General features: G+C 41.6%; 2 protein-coding genes across 2 annotated transcripts in view; both read left to right on the top strand.

Annotated features, from left to right (window-relative positions):
• nipbla (NIPBL cohesin loading factor a) overlaps nucleotides 1-2,563 on the top strand; it is a 48,032-nt gene extending 45,469 nt beyond the window's left edge. The window contains exons 47-48 of the mRNA XM_014172664.3: nucleotides 10-195; nucleotides 1,658-2,563. Of these exons, the coding sequence (XP_014028139.3) occupies nucleotides 10-195; nucleotides 1,658-2,011 (540 nt within the window). The 3' untranslated portion in view covers nucleotides 2,012-2,563. The remainder of the gene's footprint in view (nucleotides 1-9; nucleotides 196-1,657) is intronic.
• Nucleotides 2,564-2,779: 216 nt separating this feature from the next.
• Nucleotides 2,780-16,848, top strand: ndc80 (NDC80 homolog, kinetochore complex component (S. cerevisiae)). The gene is given in 17 exon segments (NM_001173803.1): nucleotides 2,780-2,837; nucleotides 7,960-8,055; nucleotides 8,159-8,239; nucleotides 8,480-8,606; nucleotides 8,837-9,009; nucleotides 11,382-11,484; nucleotides 12,066-12,155; nucleotides 12,238-12,331; nucleotides 12,446-12,546; nucleotides 14,090-14,234; nucleotides 14,507-14,712; nucleotides 14,840-14,992; nucleotides 15,083-15,172; nucleotides 15,266-15,358; nucleotides 15,748-15,878; nucleotides 16,403-16,505; nucleotides 16,683-16,848. Coding segments are annotated over 17 exon segments (1,923 nt in total). The 5' UTR covers nucleotides 2,780-2,829; the 3' UTR covers nucleotides 16,812-16,848.
• The last annotated feature ends 1,209 nt before the right edge of the window (nucleotides 16,849-18,057 follow it).

Raw genomic sequence — 18,057 nt, 5'->3', positions numbered from 1 at the left:
TCCCACTAGTTCAAAACCCTGATGGAACACTTGGACCCAGATGAGGAGGACGAGGAGGGCGAGGCAGCACAGGCCAGCGCCAACATCCGGAACAAAGCCATAAACGCACTGCTTGGAGGGGCCGGCCACGGGCATCTTGCACCAGTAGAGTACGATGAGGATGACGAGAGTGACGAAGATGAGAGAAACCCTGGGGTGAGACCCACAGCCAAGCTTTTCCTTTACCAGCCTTTACCACTAAATACATACAGTGCCTTCAGAAAGAATTCACACCACTTGACTTATTCCACATTTTGTTGTTACTGCTTGAATTTAAAATGGATTCAATTGAGATTTTATTTTTGTCACTGGCCTTCACACAATACCCCATAATGTCAAAGTGATACATTTTTAGAAATGTTTACAAAAGCTGAAATGTCTTTTAGTCGATAAGTATTCAACCCCTTTGTTAAGGTAAGCCTAAATAATACACCTTTTGAGCATAGTGAAGTTATTAATCCACTACAAAGATACAGGCGTCCTTCCAAACTCGGTTGCCGGAGTGGAAAGAAACCGCTCAGGTGTTTCACCATGAGTTTAAAACAGAGTTTAAATGGCTGCGATAGGACAAAACTGAGAGTGGATCAACAACATTGTAGTTACTCCACAATACAAACCTAATTTTAGTGAAAAGAAAAAAGCCTGTACACAATAACACATTTTTCATCCTGTTTGCACCAAGGAACTAAAGTAATACTGCAAAGGAATTAACTTTGTGCTGAATACAAAGTGTTATGTTTGGGGCAAATCCAATACAACACATTACTGAGGACCACTCTCCATATTTTCAAGGATGGTGGTGGCTGCATCATGTTATGGTTATGCTTGTAATTGTTAAGGCCATGGAGTTTTTCAGGATAAATTAACTGAATGGAGCTACTAGCACAGGCAAAATCCTAGAGGAAAACCTGGTTGTCTACTTTGCACCAGACACTGGGAGATTAATTCACCTTTCAGCAGGACAATAACCTAAAACACAAGGCCAAATATACACCGGAGTTGCTTACCAAGAAGACGGTGAATGTTCCTGAGTGGCCGAGTTACAATTTTTACTTAAATATGCTTCAAAATCTTTGGCAAGACCTGAAAATGGTTGTCTAGCAATGATCGACAACCAATTTGAGAGGTTGAAGAACTCTGAAAAGAATAATGGGCAAATGTTGCACAATCCAGGTGTGGAAAGCTCTTAGAGACTTACCCAAAAATACTCACAGCTGTAATCGCTGCCAAAGATGATTCTAACATGTATTGACTCTGGGTTCAATACTTATCTATTCAAGATATATTAGTGTTATTTTTCTGAATGTTTTACAAAAGTTAGAATTTTCCTTCTACTTTAAGAGTTTTTGGTATATATCGTTGACAAAAGACAGTTAAACTCATTTTAATCTCACTTTGTAACAACAAAATGTGCAAAAAGTCAAGGGGTGTGAATACTTTCTGAAGGCACTGTAAAGCATCCAAGATGCACTAAAGCATACTGTTTAGTAGCCTAATCTTGTCATTTGGTATCTTTAATCCCTAGATGAATATTTATAGCTCTGCAACCCAACCCATAAACTCCTGTATGTACCCAGGATAGAGCTCGAATGTAACCGCCTATATTCTCTTTCCTCAGTCCTCTCGGCGGGCGAGACGTTCAGGGGACCCCGGGAACCTCAACGAGAGCGTGGACTCTATGGACGTCATCGCCATCCATTGCCCCAAGCACAAGGACCGTCCGCAGCTCGCCCGGGTCATCCAGAAGATCAGCACAGGCTACAGCGTGCACTGGATGTCCGGCTCCTACTCTGGCCCCTGGGCCGACGCCAAGAAACGGGACGGACGCAAAACGGTGCCTTGGGTGGACACTATTAAGGAGTCTGACATAATTTACAAAAAAATCGCCTTGACCAGTAACCACAAACTGAGTAACAAAGTGGCGCAGACTTTACGGTCACTGTACGCTGCCAAGGAGGGGACTTCCAGTTAATGAACCCTGCATTGACCAATTTCTACGATCACATCCACCCACCGCCAAACCAGAGGGAAATGTTACTAAAACATTGTTGGAGGCTCCTTCGCTGTTGTGCAGCAGAACATAGTTGTTTCATTTCTACTCCCACTGTATTATAGGTTTAACACAGAAAACTACAAATGTTTATATCTCGGAAAAAAAACATCTGTAAAGAAAAAAAAATAGAATAAAATCTTATGTGAATGTTGGAAATTAGTCCTTTTGATGGTCTTATTAAAGTGTTTTTTTGAATTTAAACTAGTACCCGGTGGCTTTCTTTAGCTTAGATATTCTCTGAGATCTGATTTTTGTTTACTTTTAATTGTCCATGCTGTTAAATGGCAGTCTTCTGGGTATAATTTATTCTATTTCAAGCCACGCATGCAGTATCTGTGGGCTACTTGCAGGATGATATTTTGTAAAGGTAGATTTTGTTGTATAAGGTCACCCTAGTTGTAAGAGAACAATGGGATCCTAGTCCTTATGGTGGAACAAATACTGCAATAAATTTTCTACTTCTCTTTGTCACTTGTCTTGTTAAAGTGTTAAATACTTATTTAATTGTTTGAAAACGAAACGTATGCTCATTATTGTGTGCCGCTTGGAACCTTTAAAACGTAGCAAATCGCTTTGATCTTGAACGCACGTCTCATCTGAACCATTGCGCGTTCCGTCGAAACTCATGTCGTCACTAGCGTCCGTTGTGCTTAAAGTTTTTGGCGGATTTTTTTGACTGGTTGGCTACCTACGTAGAAGCAACATTTTTTAAACGGATTATTTTACATTTATAGAAAATGGAAAGGTACGTATTTATTTGAAAGACGTCTCAATAGGTTGTTGCATCTAATTTATAGCTAGCAATAATTATTTGTAATGCCTCAGGCGAATTCTAACAGGTTAGCTGGCTAACGTTAGCTAGTTTGTTAAATTAGCTTATGCTTTACAAGTCTTACTACGTTAATTGTATATTTCCCCAGTGGAATGTCATTCGTTGAACAATATAGCTAGCTAACGTTATATCACAGGAAATAAATTCAGTTTTTGCATGTGGAAGTGTCATGATGGTGTACATTTGCCCCACGAATGTCGACTGATGTTGTTTTAAGTTTTTGAGAACGTTAGAGGTAGCGTGACCACATCAAAAATACCCAAATGCGAGACAACAAGAGGATTTTGCGGGACAGTGTAGTTTCAAGTTTTAATGTCACATGCACAAGTACAGTGAAATGCTTTTATTGTAACTCTAACCCCAACAATGCAATAATAAATAACTATGTAATACACCAAGTTGTCTTAAACACGGATATTGTTAGGCATAAGTTATCTAATAATTAAATAAAAAAAATAGGCCATGGCATCACTGTCAAGCGTGAATGTTGATTATTCACGTTTTAGCAGCGGAATGTCCAAACTGCGTCTGCATGCTCGTCATTTGATATGTTTCATGAGAATTTGTATTTTCTTGAATTACTGTTTCTTGAGCAGATAGTGTTAAACTATACAGAACAAAAATATTATCGCAACTTGCAAAGATTTAACATAGTTACAGTTAATATGTAACCTTTATTTAACCAGGTAGGTTAGTGGAGAACAAGTTCTCATTTACAACTGCGACCTGGCTAAGATAAAGCAAAGCAGTGCGACACAAACAACAGAGTTACACATCAAATAAACAAACATACAGTCAGTAATACAATAGAAAAAGTCTATATACAGTGTGTGCAAATGAGGTAGGATAAGGGAGGTACGGCAATAAATAGGCCATAGTGGTGAAATAATTACAATATAGCAATTAAACACTGGAGTGATAGATGTGCAGAAGATGAGTGTGCAAGTAGAAATACTGGGGTGCAAAGGAGCAAAATAAATAACAGTATGGGGATGAGCTATGTACAGGTGCAGTGATCTGTGAGCTTTTCTGACAGCTGGTGCTTAAAGTTAGTTAGTGAGGGAGATAGGAGTCTCCAGCATCAGTGATTTTAATTTTTTTTGCAATACGTTCCAGTCATTGGCAGCAGAGAACTGGAAGGAAAGGAGGTCAAAGGAGGAATTGGCTTTGGGGGTGACCAGTGAAATATACCTGCTGGAGTGCGTGCTACTGGTGGGTGCCTCTATGGTGACCAGTGAGCTGAGATAAGGCGGGGCTTTACCAAGCAGAGACTTATAGATGACCTGGAGCCAGTGGGTTTGGCGACGAATATGAAGCGAGGGCCAGCCAATGAGAGCATACAGGTCGCAGTGGTGGGTAGTATATGGGGCTTTGCTGACAAAACGGATGGCACTGTGGTAGACTGCATCCAATTTGCTGAGTAGAGTGTTGGAGGCTATTTTGTAAATGACATCGCCGAAGTCAAGGATCGGTAGGATAGTCAGTTTTACGAGGGTATGTCTGGCAGCATGAGTGAAGGATGCTTTGTTGCGAAATAGGAAGCCGATTCCAGATTTAATTTTGGATTGGAGATGTTTAATGTGAGTCTGGAAGGAGAGTTTACAGTCTAACCAGACACCTAGGTATTTGTAGTTGTCCACATATTCTAAGTCAGAACCGTCCAGAGTAGTGATGCTGGACGGGCGGGCAGGTTTGGGCAGCAATCGGTTGAAGAGCATGCATTTAGTTTTACTTGCATTTAAGAGCAGTTGGAGGCCACGGAAGGAGAGTTGTATGGCATTGAAGCTCATCTGGAGGTTAGTTAAGACAGTGTCTATAGGAGGGCCAGAAGTATACAGAATGGTGTCGTCTGCGTAGAGGTGGATCAGAGAATCACCAGCAGCAAGAGCGACATCATTGATGTATACAGAGAAAAGAGTCAGCCCGAGATTTGGAGATTGCCAGAGGTCTGGACAACAGGCCCTCCGATTTGACGCACAGAACTCTGTCTGAGAAGTAGTTGGTGAACCAGGCGAGGCAGTCATTTGAGAAACCAAGGCTGTTGAGTCTGCCGATAAGAATGTGGTGATTGACGGAGTCGAAAGCCTTGGCAAGGTCGATGAATACAGCTGCTCAGTATTGTCTCTTATCAATGGCAGATATATCGTTTATGACCTTAAGCATGGCTGAGGTGCACCCATGACCAGCTTGGAAACCAGATTGCATAGCGGAGAAGGTACGGTGGGATTGGAAATGGTCGTTGATCTGTTTAACTTGGCTTTCGATGACCTTAGAAATGCAGGGTAGGATAGATATAGGTCTGTAGCAGTTTGGGTCTAGAGTGTCTCCCCCTTTGAAGAGTTTTCCATTCTTTGGAGATCTCAGACAATATGAAAGAGAGGTTGAACAGGCTAGTAATAGAGTTTGCAACAATTTCGGGGGATAATTTTAGAAAGAGAGGGTCCAGATTGTCTAGCCTGGCTGTTTTGTAGGGGTCCAGATTTTGCAGCTCTTTCAGAACATCAGCTATCTGGATATGGGTGAAGGAGAAATGGGGGAGGCTTGGGCAAGTTGCTGTGAGGGGTGCAGGGCTGTTGACCGGGGTAGGGGTTAGAGGTCGACCGATTAATTAGGGCCAATTTCAAGTTTTCATAACAATCGGTAATCGGTATTTTTGGCCGCCGGTTAAATGTTTTTTTTTTTTTACCTAACTAGGCAAGTCAGATTAAGAACACATTCTTATTTTCAATGACGGCCTAGGAACGGGGGTTAACTGCCTTGTTCAGGGGGGATTTGGGGATTCGTTTTTGCAACCTACCGGTTACTAGTCCAACGCTCTAACCACCTGCCTTACATTGCACTCCACGAGGAGCCTGCATGGCAGGCTGACTACCTGTTACGCGAGGGCAGCAAGAAGCCAAGGTAAGTTGCTAGCTAGCATTAAACTTCTTATAAAAATACGATCAATCTTAACATAATCACTCGTTAACTACACATGGTTGATGATATTACTAGTTTATCTAACGTGTCCTGCGTTGCATATAATTGATGCGGTGCCTGTTCATTTCTCATCGAATCACACCCTACTTCGCATTTGCGAAAAAAGCACTGTCGTTGCACCAATGTACCTAACCATAAACATCAATGCCTTTCTTTAAAATCAATACACAAGTATATATTTTTAAACCTACATATTTAGTTAATATTGCCAGCTAACATGAATTTGTGTCACTTCTCTAGCGTTCCATGCAAGCAGTCAGGATATATACAACAGTTTGGGCCGCCTGGCTCATTGCGGACTGTGTGAAGTCCATTTATTCCTAACAAAGGCCGTAATTAATTTGCCAGAATTGTACATAATTATGACATAACATTGAAGGTTGTGCAATGTAACAGGAATATTTAGACTTAGGAATGCACCCCATTAGATAAAATACGGAACGGTTCCGTATTTCACTGAAATAATAAACGTTTCGTTTTCGAAATGATAGTTTCCGGATTTGACCATATTAATGACCAAAGGCTCGTATTTCTGTGTGTTATTATGTTCTAATTAAGTCTATGATTTGATATTTGATAGAGCAGTCTGACTGAGCGATGGTAGGCAGCAGCACGCTCGTAAGCATTCATTCAAACAGCACTTTCGTGCGTTTTGCAGGCAGCTCTTCGCAATTCTTCAAGCATTGCGCTGTTTATGACTTCAAGCCTATCAACTCCCAAGATTAGGCTGGTGTAACCGATGTGAAATGGCTAGCTAGTTAGCGGCTGCGCGCTAATAGCATTTCAAACGTCACTCGCTCTGAGACTTGGAGTAGTTATTCCCCTTGGTCTACATGGGTGAGGGTGGCTGTTGTCGATGTGTTCCTGGTTCGAGCCCAGGTAGGAGCGAGGAGAGGGACGGAAGCTATACTGTTACACTGGCAATACTAAAGTGCCTATATATAACGGCTGTCCTAGAGAGGGGACCAAAGCGCAGCGTGTTGATTGCTCATGATGAATGTTTATTTTAACTCAGAACACTAAAGGGAATAAAATAACGAGAAAGCGCGCAGTTCTGTCAGGTACAGAAAACTAAACAGAAGACAACTACCCACAAACACAGGTGGCAAAAGGCTGCCTAAGTATGATTCCTAATCAGAGACAACGATAGACAGCTGCTGCCTCTGATTAGGAACCATACTCGGCTCAAAACAAAGAAATACAAAACATAGAATGCACACCCTGACCTAACAAAATAGAGAAATACCCGTCTCTCAGGTCAGGGCGTGACACTATAAGAACATCCAATAGTGAAAGGTATATGAAATACAAATCGTATAGAGAGAAATAGTCCTATAATTCCTATAATAACTACAACCTAAAACTTCTTACCTGGGAATATTGAAGACTCATGTTAAAAGGAACCACCAGCTTTCATATGTTCCCATGTTCTGAGCAAGGAACTTAAACGTTAGCTTTCTTACATGGCACATATTGCACTTTTACTTTCTTCTCCAACACTTTGTTTTTGCATTATTTAAACCAAATTGAACATGTTTAATTATTTATTTGAGGCTAAATTGATTTTATTGATGTATTATATTAAGTTAAAATAAGTGTTCATTCAGTATTGTTGTAATTGTCATTATTACAAATAAATAAATAAAATTAAAATCAGCCGTTTAATCGGTATCGCCTTTTTTGGTTGTCCAATAATCGGTCTGCTTCTAGTAGGGGTAACAGGGGAAAAGCATGGCAAGCTGTAGAAAAATGCTTATTGAAATTCTCAATTATCGTGGATTTGATATGAATAGGACATGAATGTTTGGTTGCAGGACAAAGGGCCAAAATGCGGGACTGTCTCGCACAATCCGGGAATATGTCTCCCTAGTAAGTGGGTGACCCCCCCACTTCCTGCTAGTATGCCCATCTTTCGTTGTTCATATGAAGGCATTTGCAGTTAGCTGACTGGTATGGGAAACATTTGCTATCCTATTTCAACATTAACTGGCCTGGCTATCCATCTATAGCCTACATGTATTTAGCTGCCTAAGTCTTTTCTTCATTCTTTCACCAGATCCAGGATGAACCGAGCATCCAGCAGTAGGCTCTCTGAGCTCCCTCAAAGAGTTGAAAGCAACAGAATGAGCATGGTTTATGCAACACCGCAGAGGTAAGTTGGCAAACGAACGTCAATGGAAGTTGCTTTAACTGCCTGTCATAAATATGGAATATATATTTGCTAATGCAATGAGCATATCAATATTTGTTCACAGCAAGCAATCCTTCGGAAAGTTGAACATTCCTAAACCCCAGTCTGTCACATCCGAGAGAAGAACCAGCTTTTTTGGTAGTCGGTAAGTCCCGACACTGAAGAAAATACCATTATACACCTAGTTCTCTATCACTGTCACCATGCGAGACAAAGACTATTCCTGTTAGTGAATCCATATGATTGGGAGCCATTTCACACTGCCAAGTTCAGTGGTTCCCAACTCCAGTCCTCGAGTCCCTCTGACAGTACACGTTTTTATTGTAGCTGTGGACATGTTCACACTGCAGGCCTTAATGCTAAAAATCTGATGAACTCTTTTCAGGACCAGTGGGGCTGGCATGGCTCGCAACAGCGCCTTTGGAGCCTTTGGAGGCGCAGAGAAGATGAAGGATCCCCGGCCCTTACACGATAAGGCCTATGTTCAGCAGTGCATCAGACAGTTGTGTGAGGTATGGATTCCTAATATACACAGATTTCTAAAACAGAATCTCACTGAACTTTTAAGTCTTTCAAGACCGGCCCGAATATTTATATAGTATCTCGGAGTAGGAGTGCTGCTCTAGGATCAGTTGTCACTTTTACATCCTCATGAATAAGATTATATGAACGGGGGGGGGGGGTCTAGTCCTAGATCAGCACTCCTTCACAAAGACACATAATTTCCCTCGTTCTCCTCTAGTTTCTGTCAGAGAAGGGCTTTCCGGGTTCAATGACAGTCAAGTCTCTCCAGTCGCCCTCCACCAAGGAGTTCCTAAAGATCTTTGAGTTCATCTACTGCCTCCTGGACCCAACCTTCCAGATGCCCACCTCCAAAGTGGAGGAAGAGGTCCCCAGGATTCTCAAAGACTTGGGGTAAATAGTGGTTAGAGTGTTGGGCCAGTAATCGAAAGGTTGCTTCATCGAATCCCCGAGTTGACAATGTAAAAAAAATAATAATCTGTCGTTCTGCCCCTGAACAAGGCAGTTAACCCACTGTTCCCCAGTAGGCCGTCGTTGTAAGTAAGAATTTGTTCTTAATAGAGGTCGACCGATTATGATTTTTCACCGCCGGTACCGATTATTGGAGGACCAAAAAAAGCAGATACCGATTAATTGGCCAATTTATATAAAATAAATGGGAAAAAATGTTTTATTTGTAAAAATGACAATTACAACAATACTGAATGAACACTTATTTTAACTTAATATAATACATCAATAAAATCAATTTAGCCTCAAATAGATAATGAATCATGTTCAATTTGGTTTAAATAATGCAAAAACAAAGTGTTGGAGAAGAAAGTAAAAGTGCAATATGTGCCATGTAAGAAAGCTAACGTTTAAGTTCCTTGCTCAGAACATGAGAACATATGAAAGCTGGTGGTTCCTTTGAACATGAGTCTTCAATATTCCCAGGTAAGAAGTTTTAGGTTGTAGTTATTATAGGAATTATAGGACTATTTCTCTCTATACGATTTGTATTTCATATACCTTTGGCTATTGGATGTTCTTATAGGCACTTTAGTATTGCCAGTGTAACAGTATGGCTTCCGTCCCTCTCCTCGCTCCTACCTGGGCTCGAACCAGGAACACATCGACAACAGCCACCCTCGAAGCAGCGTTACCCATGCAGAGCAAGGGGAATAACTACTCCAAGTCTAGAGCGGGTGACGTTTGAAATGCTATTAGCGCGCACCCGGCTAACTAGCTAGCCATTTCACATCGTTTACACCAGCCTAATCATGGGAGTTGATAGGCTTGAAGTCATAAACAGCGCAATGCTTGAAGCACAGCGAAGAGCTGCTGGCAAAATGCACGAAAGTGCTGTTTGAATGAATGCTTACGAGCATGCTGCTGCCTACCACCGCTCAGTCAGACTGCTCTATCAAATCATAGACTTAATTATCACATAATAACACACAGAAATACGAGCCTTTGGTCATTAATATGGTCAACTCCGGAAACTATCATCTCGAAAACCAAACGTTTTTCCTTTCAGTGAAAAACGGAACCGTTCTGTATTTTATCTAACGAGTGGCATCCCTAAGTCTAAATATTCCTGTTCCATTGCACAACCTTCAATGTTATGTCATAATTACGTAAAATTCTGGCAAATTAGTTCGCAACGAGCCAGGCGGCCCAAACTGTTGCATATACCCTGACTCTGCGTGCAATGAACGCAAAATGACACAATTTCACCTGGTTAATATTGCCTGCTAACCTGGATTTCTTTTAGCTAAATATGCAGGTTTAAAAATATATACTTCTGTGTATTGATTTTAAGAAAGGCATTGATGTTTATGGTTAGGTACAGTCGTGCAACAATTGTGCTTTTTTTCGCAAATGCGCTTTTGTTAAATCATCCCCCGTTTGGTGAAGTCGGCTGTCTTTCTTAGGAAGAAATAGTCTTCACAGTTCGCAACAAGCCAGGCGGCCCAAACTGCTGCATATACCCTGACTCTGTTGCAAGAGAAGTGACACATTTTCCCTAGTTAAAAGAAATTCATGTTAGCAGGCAATATTAACTAAATATGCAGGTTTAAAAATATATACTTGTGTATTGATTTTAAGAAAGGCATTGATTAGTGATTATGATTACTAGTGATTATGATTGATTGATTGTTTTTTCTAAGATAAGTTTAATGCTAGCTAGCAACTTACCTTGGCTTCTTACTGCATTCGCGTAACAGGCAGGCTCCTCGTGGAGTGCAATGTAAAGCAGGTGGTTAGAGCGTTGGACTAGTTAACCGAAAGGTTGCAAGATTGAATCCCGAGCTGACAAGGTAAAAATCTGTCGTTCTGCACCTGAACAAGGCAGTTAACCCACCGTTCCTAGGCCGTCATTGAAAATAAGAATTTGTTCTTAACTGACTTGCCTAGTTAAATAAAGTTATAAAAAAAAAACGGCGTCCAAAAATACAGATTCCCGATTGTTATGAAAACTTGAATTCGGCCCTAATTAATCGGCCATTCTGATTAATCGGTCGACCTCTAGTTCTTAACTGACTTGCCTAGATAAAGGTTACATTTAAATTTGTAAAAAAATGAGCTCATTCTGCCATACATGTTAAAAATGGACTGTGTCTCAAATGGCATCCCTATGGGCCCTGGCCAATGGTAGTGCCCTATATAGAGAATATGGTGCTATTTGGGACCCAGATGTGATCATTTGCTGTTTGCATCTGGTTTTTGTACACAAGCCCGTTCCTCATTCTAGGATACTGACTGTATATTTCTGATGGCAGGTATCCATTTGTTCTCTCCAAAAGTTCCATGTACTCTGTGGGGGCACCACATACATGGCCACAGGTCTTGGGGGCAGTTGTCTGGCTCATCGATACTGTGAAGGTGGGTATTAGTACAGCAGAATACTACTTAATCTCTAAACTCAATAATAACATTAACTGTCTTAATGAAGGTTAGAATAATGAGATGTTTATAATTAAAAAAAATGATTAGGGTCCCCATTAGACGACGCCAATGGCGACCGCTACTCTTCCTGTGCTTCCACATAAGAAAATACTTTACAATTTACGTTTACATTTACGTCATTTAGCAGACGCTCTTATCCAGAGCGACTTACAAATTTGTGCATTCAGCTTATGATATCCAGTGGAACAACCACTTTACAATAGTACATCTATCCTTTTGGGGGGGGGGGGGTTAAAAGGATGACTTTATTTACATACATTTAAAAACATTAACATGTATTGTGCGTGCATCTATTAGTTACACTTGTCAATACATGAACAAGAAAGGTAGGTCAGATGGGGCGGAGGCCTTGTGCCATGAACGGTTACTTTATTTTTGAAACCAGGTTTGTTGTTCACTTGCGCCATATAAGATGGCAGTTCCATGCAATCATGTCTCTGTATACTGTATGTTTCCTTGAATTTATTTTCCTTGAATTTGTTCTGGTTGTTTTGCAGATCTTTTGCTGTATGAGTGATCAGGACCTGCTCTTTGCTGATTTCTCTGACGGAAGCACTGAGATTGAGGACGGGGTGGCGTTCAACAAGGTACAGAGCCAACTTACTCACAACAAAACCATTTAGGATGTTAGGCCTCTATTTGACCCTGCACGCTCCCCTCCGTTTCTAGCTCTTTCTGGACTACACTGCTGAAACCTACAACAAGTTCATGCAAGGAGCAGATTCCTTTGATGAAGAGGATGCGGATTATCTTGCTAAACTAAGTAAGCAGTGACGACAAATGCATTGATTTTAATTGTGAGTTGTGCCTTTTCTTTCCAAATGAACATATACAAAAACCAGCAACAAGCGCATAAAACGTCAACTTATATTTACAGAGAGACTTTACAACGTTGACGAAGGGCTTCTCGCATCCATGGAGGAGAAGTACAGGATGCTGAGTGATGAGGTTGAGCGACTGGAGAAAGAAAGCCAAACGGTTAGTCTTTTGAATCTAAGGACTGTGTATACAGTGCATTCGGAAAATATTCAGACACCTTGACTTTTTCCACATTTTGTTATGTTATTGCCTTATTCTCAAATGTATAAAATATTTTCTCATCAGCTTACACACAATACCCCATAATGACAAAGATGAACATTTTTATATATTAACTTGGACTCCAAGTTGTGGTAAATTCAATTGATTGGACATGATTTGGAAAGGCACACAACTGTCTATATAAGGTCCCACAGTTGACAGTGCAAAAATCAAGCCAGGAGGTCTAGGGAATTGTCCGTAGATCTCCGAGACAGGATTGTGTCGAGGCACAGATCTGGAGAAGCGTACCAAAAAATGTCTGCAGCATTGAAGGTCCTCAAGAACACAGTGGCCTCCATCATTCTTAAATGGAAGACAAAAAAGACTCTTCTTAGAGCTGGCTGCCTGACCAAACTGAGCAATCAGGGGAGAAGGGCCTTAGTCCAGAGTTTCTCTTTGGAGATGGGAGAACCTTCCAGAAGCACACTCATCTCTGCATCACTCCACCAATCAGGCCTTTATGGTAGCGTTGCCAGATGGAAGCCACTCCTCAGTAAAAGACACAATGCAGCCCGCTTGGAGTTTGCCAAAAGGCACCTAAATTACTCCGACCATGAGAAACAAGACTGTGGTCTGATGAAACCAAGATTTGAAATCTTTGCCCTGAATGCCAAGCGTCATGTCTGGAGGAAACCTGGTACTATCACTACGGTGAAGCGTGGTGATGGCAGCATCATGCTGTGGGGTGTTTTTCAGCGGCAGGGACTGGGAGACTAGTCAGGATCGAGGGAAAGATGAACGGAGAAAAGTAGAGAGAGATCCTTGCTGAAAACATGCTTAGAACCTCAGACTGGGACAAAGGTTCACCTTCCAACAGGACAGAGCCAAGACAACGCAGGAGTGGCTTCGGGCAACAAGTCTCTGAATATTCTTGAGGGGCCCAGACAGAGCCCGGACTTGAACCCGATTGAACATCTCTGGAGAGACCTGAAAATCGCTGTGCAGTGATGCTCCCCATCAAACCTGACAGAGCTTGAGAGTATCTGCAGAGAAGAATGGGAGACTACTTAAATAGAGGTGTGCCAAGCTTGTAGCGTCGTGCCCAAGAAGACTCGAGGCTCTAATCACTGCCAAAGGTGCATCAACAAAGCACTGAGAAAAGGGTCTGAATACTTATGTAAATGTGATATTTCATTTTTTTTATTTAGCAACAATTTGCTACAATTGATAAAAACGTGTTTGTTGTGTTATTACGGGGTATTGTGTGTAGATTGATGAGGGGGGGAAAAACACTATTTAATCTATTTTAGAATGTAACAAATGTGGCAAATGTCAAGTGGTCTGAATACTTTCCGAATGCACTTTTTCCATGTACTGCGACTGAATATTGTACACATCTCACCTAATTTAAGGAGTCGATGAGCTGTAAACGTGCAAATTACGTTTGAACAGAGCCATTTGATTCACTATATTTGTAACCATTTTATTCACTTTGGAGCAGGACCGATTGATGGTCAAAAGAACAGAGAAAGTCAAACTTCAGACAGACCTGCAGAAGCTGCAGAGTTATCGCAGTAACCTGGAGTCTTTCAAAGCCAACCTGGAGAACAAAGCCTCTGGATTGGCCGAGGAGCTGGAAGCATCGGGTAAAAAACTATGACCAAACATTGCTATTCTCGTGGCTTGGCTGGTCTTGCGGTATTGATGCAGCCTCCAGGACACTTTTCTCTTTCTACAGTGTCTGTATATGTGGTCTACTACCCTTTGACACATCATCTCTCTATCTGTCCCCACTTCATCCTATCTGTTTAAATGAAATCTGAAAATCCCTTAAAATATTCGTTAAAATGAATTGTTACTGTCCTGGAAACCCTGAAATGTTAACACTCCCCCCACTACCCTTTTTTGTCCTGTGTAGGACTGCAAGTGGAGACCCTAAAACAGGAGGAGTCCCGGCTCCAACACATCTTGTCCACCCAGAAGTTCACTCCCGCAGACATTGAGAGGATCAACTGGGAGAAGAGGGAGCTGCAGCAGACCATCAACAGCCTGAGCAAGAGCCTGGAGCAGGCCGAGCAGCACATGTGGAACGAGGAAATCGCTCTGGCCAAGGCCAAGGAGACGGTAAGGAATAGGATGCTGGCCTGATACGTCTGCATTCTATACTCATCTGTCTGGTAAATAAAGGTTCAATAAGTATTTTTTTTAATGACTGGCTAGCTATGAGCCAATGCTGATCCGTCTGATTTAGGCCGAAGTGAAGCTGGCCGAGTACCACAAGCTTGCCCGCAAACTGAAGCTCATCCCTGTGTCTGCCGAGAACGCGTGCGGCCACGACTTTGAGATCAGGACCTCCACAGAATACGGACCGTCCACCATGGTTCAATGCAGAACACAGATTCAAGTATGGCGATTTAGTTCTCATTGAACAATCGCTTTATTACAACAGGTGTGTGTTGTATCTGGTCCTAATTCTGTGGCTTATTCTGTACAGCAACTACTGAGGAAACTGATCACTGATGTGGACGAGGAGTGTAGTCGACTGACAGACATGAAACTAAGCCTGGAGGAGTCCATAGAACAGGTACCGAGACATTTCACTGTTTCTTAGAAGTCCAAAGGTTTTGTCCAATTTTGTGGGTGCTTTTTTTTTTAACATGGTCTCTTTCTCTTTCAGGTGAATTCCAATATTTCAGATAAAGCGAATGACTTGAAACAACTGAGAGAGCAAATCCGTAGGCTCGACGAGCAGCTCGAACAAGACATGCAGGTGGGTTATAATTTCAATATTACAAATGTTTGAATATTGTATACAGAAACCCATCTGAAATGATGTTACAGGCTAGTCATTTATTGGTCAGGAAGTGGTGTCTATGTGAATCATTGGTCCATCCAAGGTTTTCCTAGACAGCTCATTGTCTTGTTAGGACCATCATGGAAACAACTTTTCTTGTTCTCCTCAGTTATTTTAAATGTATTGTATCCACATCTGTGGTTAAATTGTGTTTTTTATCATTTTGAAAAATGACATCCCTCTCTCTGTGTGTGTGTGTGTGTGTGTGTGTGTGTGTGTGTGTGTGTGTGTGGGTGTGTGTGTGTGTGTGTGTGTGTGTGTGTGTGTGTGTGTGTGTGTGTGTGTGTGTGTGTGTGTGTGTGTAGGACATTGCCCATGAGGAGCAGAAGTGGTCTGCTGAGATGGAGTCTGTGGAGACCCACCGCAAGCTGCTGGAGAAGAAGGTGACCCTGGGCTATGACGAGTCTGTGGAGCAGCTGAAAGCTGCACAGCAACAGTGAGTAGTGCTCCTCCTACCAATTATTTTGGACCAAATCACAATGGTGAGGGCTACAGGGCTTAGTTTCAAGTTCTATTGTCACGTGCACAACTACAGTGAAATGCCTTTCTTTCCTGACATTGAAGTAATTCATATCAGTAGTAAAATATTATACTAAAGTAAAGTATGGAAAAAACACAGGAGAAATAGAAACATGAATAACATGAGACAGTAAGTTAGCTACTGTTTCTATACAGGGTCAGTTCCAATACCATATTTACAATGTGCAGAGATACAAGGGTTAGACTAGTGTCCTGTCCAGGGGGAGTACTTGTACATCAAGCTGCCTCATGCTACAGAAACATGAGATATGCTCCTGCCCTGCCCTATGAGCCCTTCTGGCCCGGACAATGATACTTTATTTGCGTACGGTATGTTTAGGGCTTTACAATTATTTCACAACCACATGAAGTTTGTTTTCATTGTTCATATCTAAAAATAGACCCCCCCACCACCACAGTATTTGTCATTCTACTCCACAGGTACCATCTTGTCCTGCAAGAAACCAATGAGGAGCGGCGGACTGTGGTTAACAACCTTGCCAGTGTGTTAACCACGGCTGCCAACCACCTGTCCATTGTAGAGGTCAGTCTCCATCTTGCCCCTAACCTGTTGTTCACAAAGCCACTGACCTCGTGCTCATCTCGCCTTTATTTAAATACTTATTTTATTCCTTGCCTTGATATTCCCTTTTACAATAACAACTTCATTTGACAATGACTGTCTTTCTGAGCCTGAATTTCACATTGTGATCATTTCCAGAAATTCTTAGAGGATCAACACAAGCGAGTAGACAGGGTGTACACAGAAGCCTTCCGAGAGGATGAGGTGGACATTCAGAAGATGAAGGACATTATGGAGAGCTTCATCACTAAAGTTAACAGCATGTAGTTCCATGCTTTACTATAAAAGCTGACATGAGCTCTAACTCTTTACTTGGTTATTCCATTCATTCCATTGGAACCATCCCAGCGGGCAAAACTCGGTTTAGTGACATTGTGACAACAGAAACTAGTTGAAATGACATCATTGACAACCAGTTTTGCCTGTTGGGATGAATACAGCTTTACTTCTCTTCTAAGTGACGTCGTTACTGACCACAGTGAGCATAACATCAGTTCCAAAGGGCCGCGCCATCTTCTGCAGTTTCCCTGGTCACTGCTCTAAAGCATTGGGAACTTGTGAGAACAGATGGGCAGACTGTATTGGGTGCTGGTAGAAAACATGTTCCAATAGGAGTTTTATTTTGTTCAAGTACCCCTGGGTTAGATAATGGGTGTTAAACCCTTTTTTGTAAAGTATTTTATTGTTGTCTTGTGGTGTTTCTCATCTGAGCCACTAGAGGGCAGTGTAAGGCTAGATTTACAGTACTGCAGTTTCTGGTTAGCTGAAATATTTTTTTAATTTAAATTTAACCTTTATTTAACTTGGCAAGTCAGTTTAGAAAAAAATCTTATTTACAATGACAGCCTACCAGAGAACAGTGGGTTAACTGCCTTGTTCAGGGCAAAATGACAGATTTTCACCTTTATCAACTCGTGGATTCGAGCCAGCGACCTTTCGGTTATTGGCTTAACGCTCTAACCACTAAGCTACCTGCTGCCAAATATACACTACTGTTCAAAAGTTTGGGGTCATTTAGAAATGTCCTTGTTTTTGAAAGAGAAGCACATTGTTTTGTCAATTTAAAATAATATAAAATGTATCAGAAATACAGTGTAGACATTGTTAATGTGGTAAATAACTATTGTAGCTGGAAACAATTGGTATTTTATGGAATATCTACATAGGCGTACAGAAGCCCATTTTGCGTAACCATCACTTCCAGTCTCAACGTCAACAGTGAAGAGGCGAATCCGGGATGCTGGCCTTCTAGGCAGAGTTCCTCTATCCAGTGTCTGTGTTCTTTTGCCCATCTTAATCTTTTATTTTTATTGGCCAGTCTGAGATATGGCTTTTTCATTGCAACTCTGCCTAGAAGGCCAGCATCCCAGAGTCGCCTCTTCACTGTTGACATTGAGACTGGTGTTTGCGGGTACTATTTAATGAAGCTGCCAGTTGAGGACTTGTGAGGCATCTGTTTCTCAAACTAGACACTCTAATGTACTTGTCTTCTTGCTCAGTTGTGCACCAGGGC

Source organism: Salmo salar, chromosome 24 (assembly GCF_965601325.2).
Source record: "Salmo salar chromosome 24, fSalSal1, whole genome shotgun sequence".
Classification (NCBI taxonomy): domain Eukaryota; kingdom Metazoa; phylum Chordata; class Actinopteri; order Salmoniformes; family Salmonidae; genus Salmo; species Salmo salar.
This window is presented reverse-complemented; position numbering and strand designations above follow the sequence as displayed.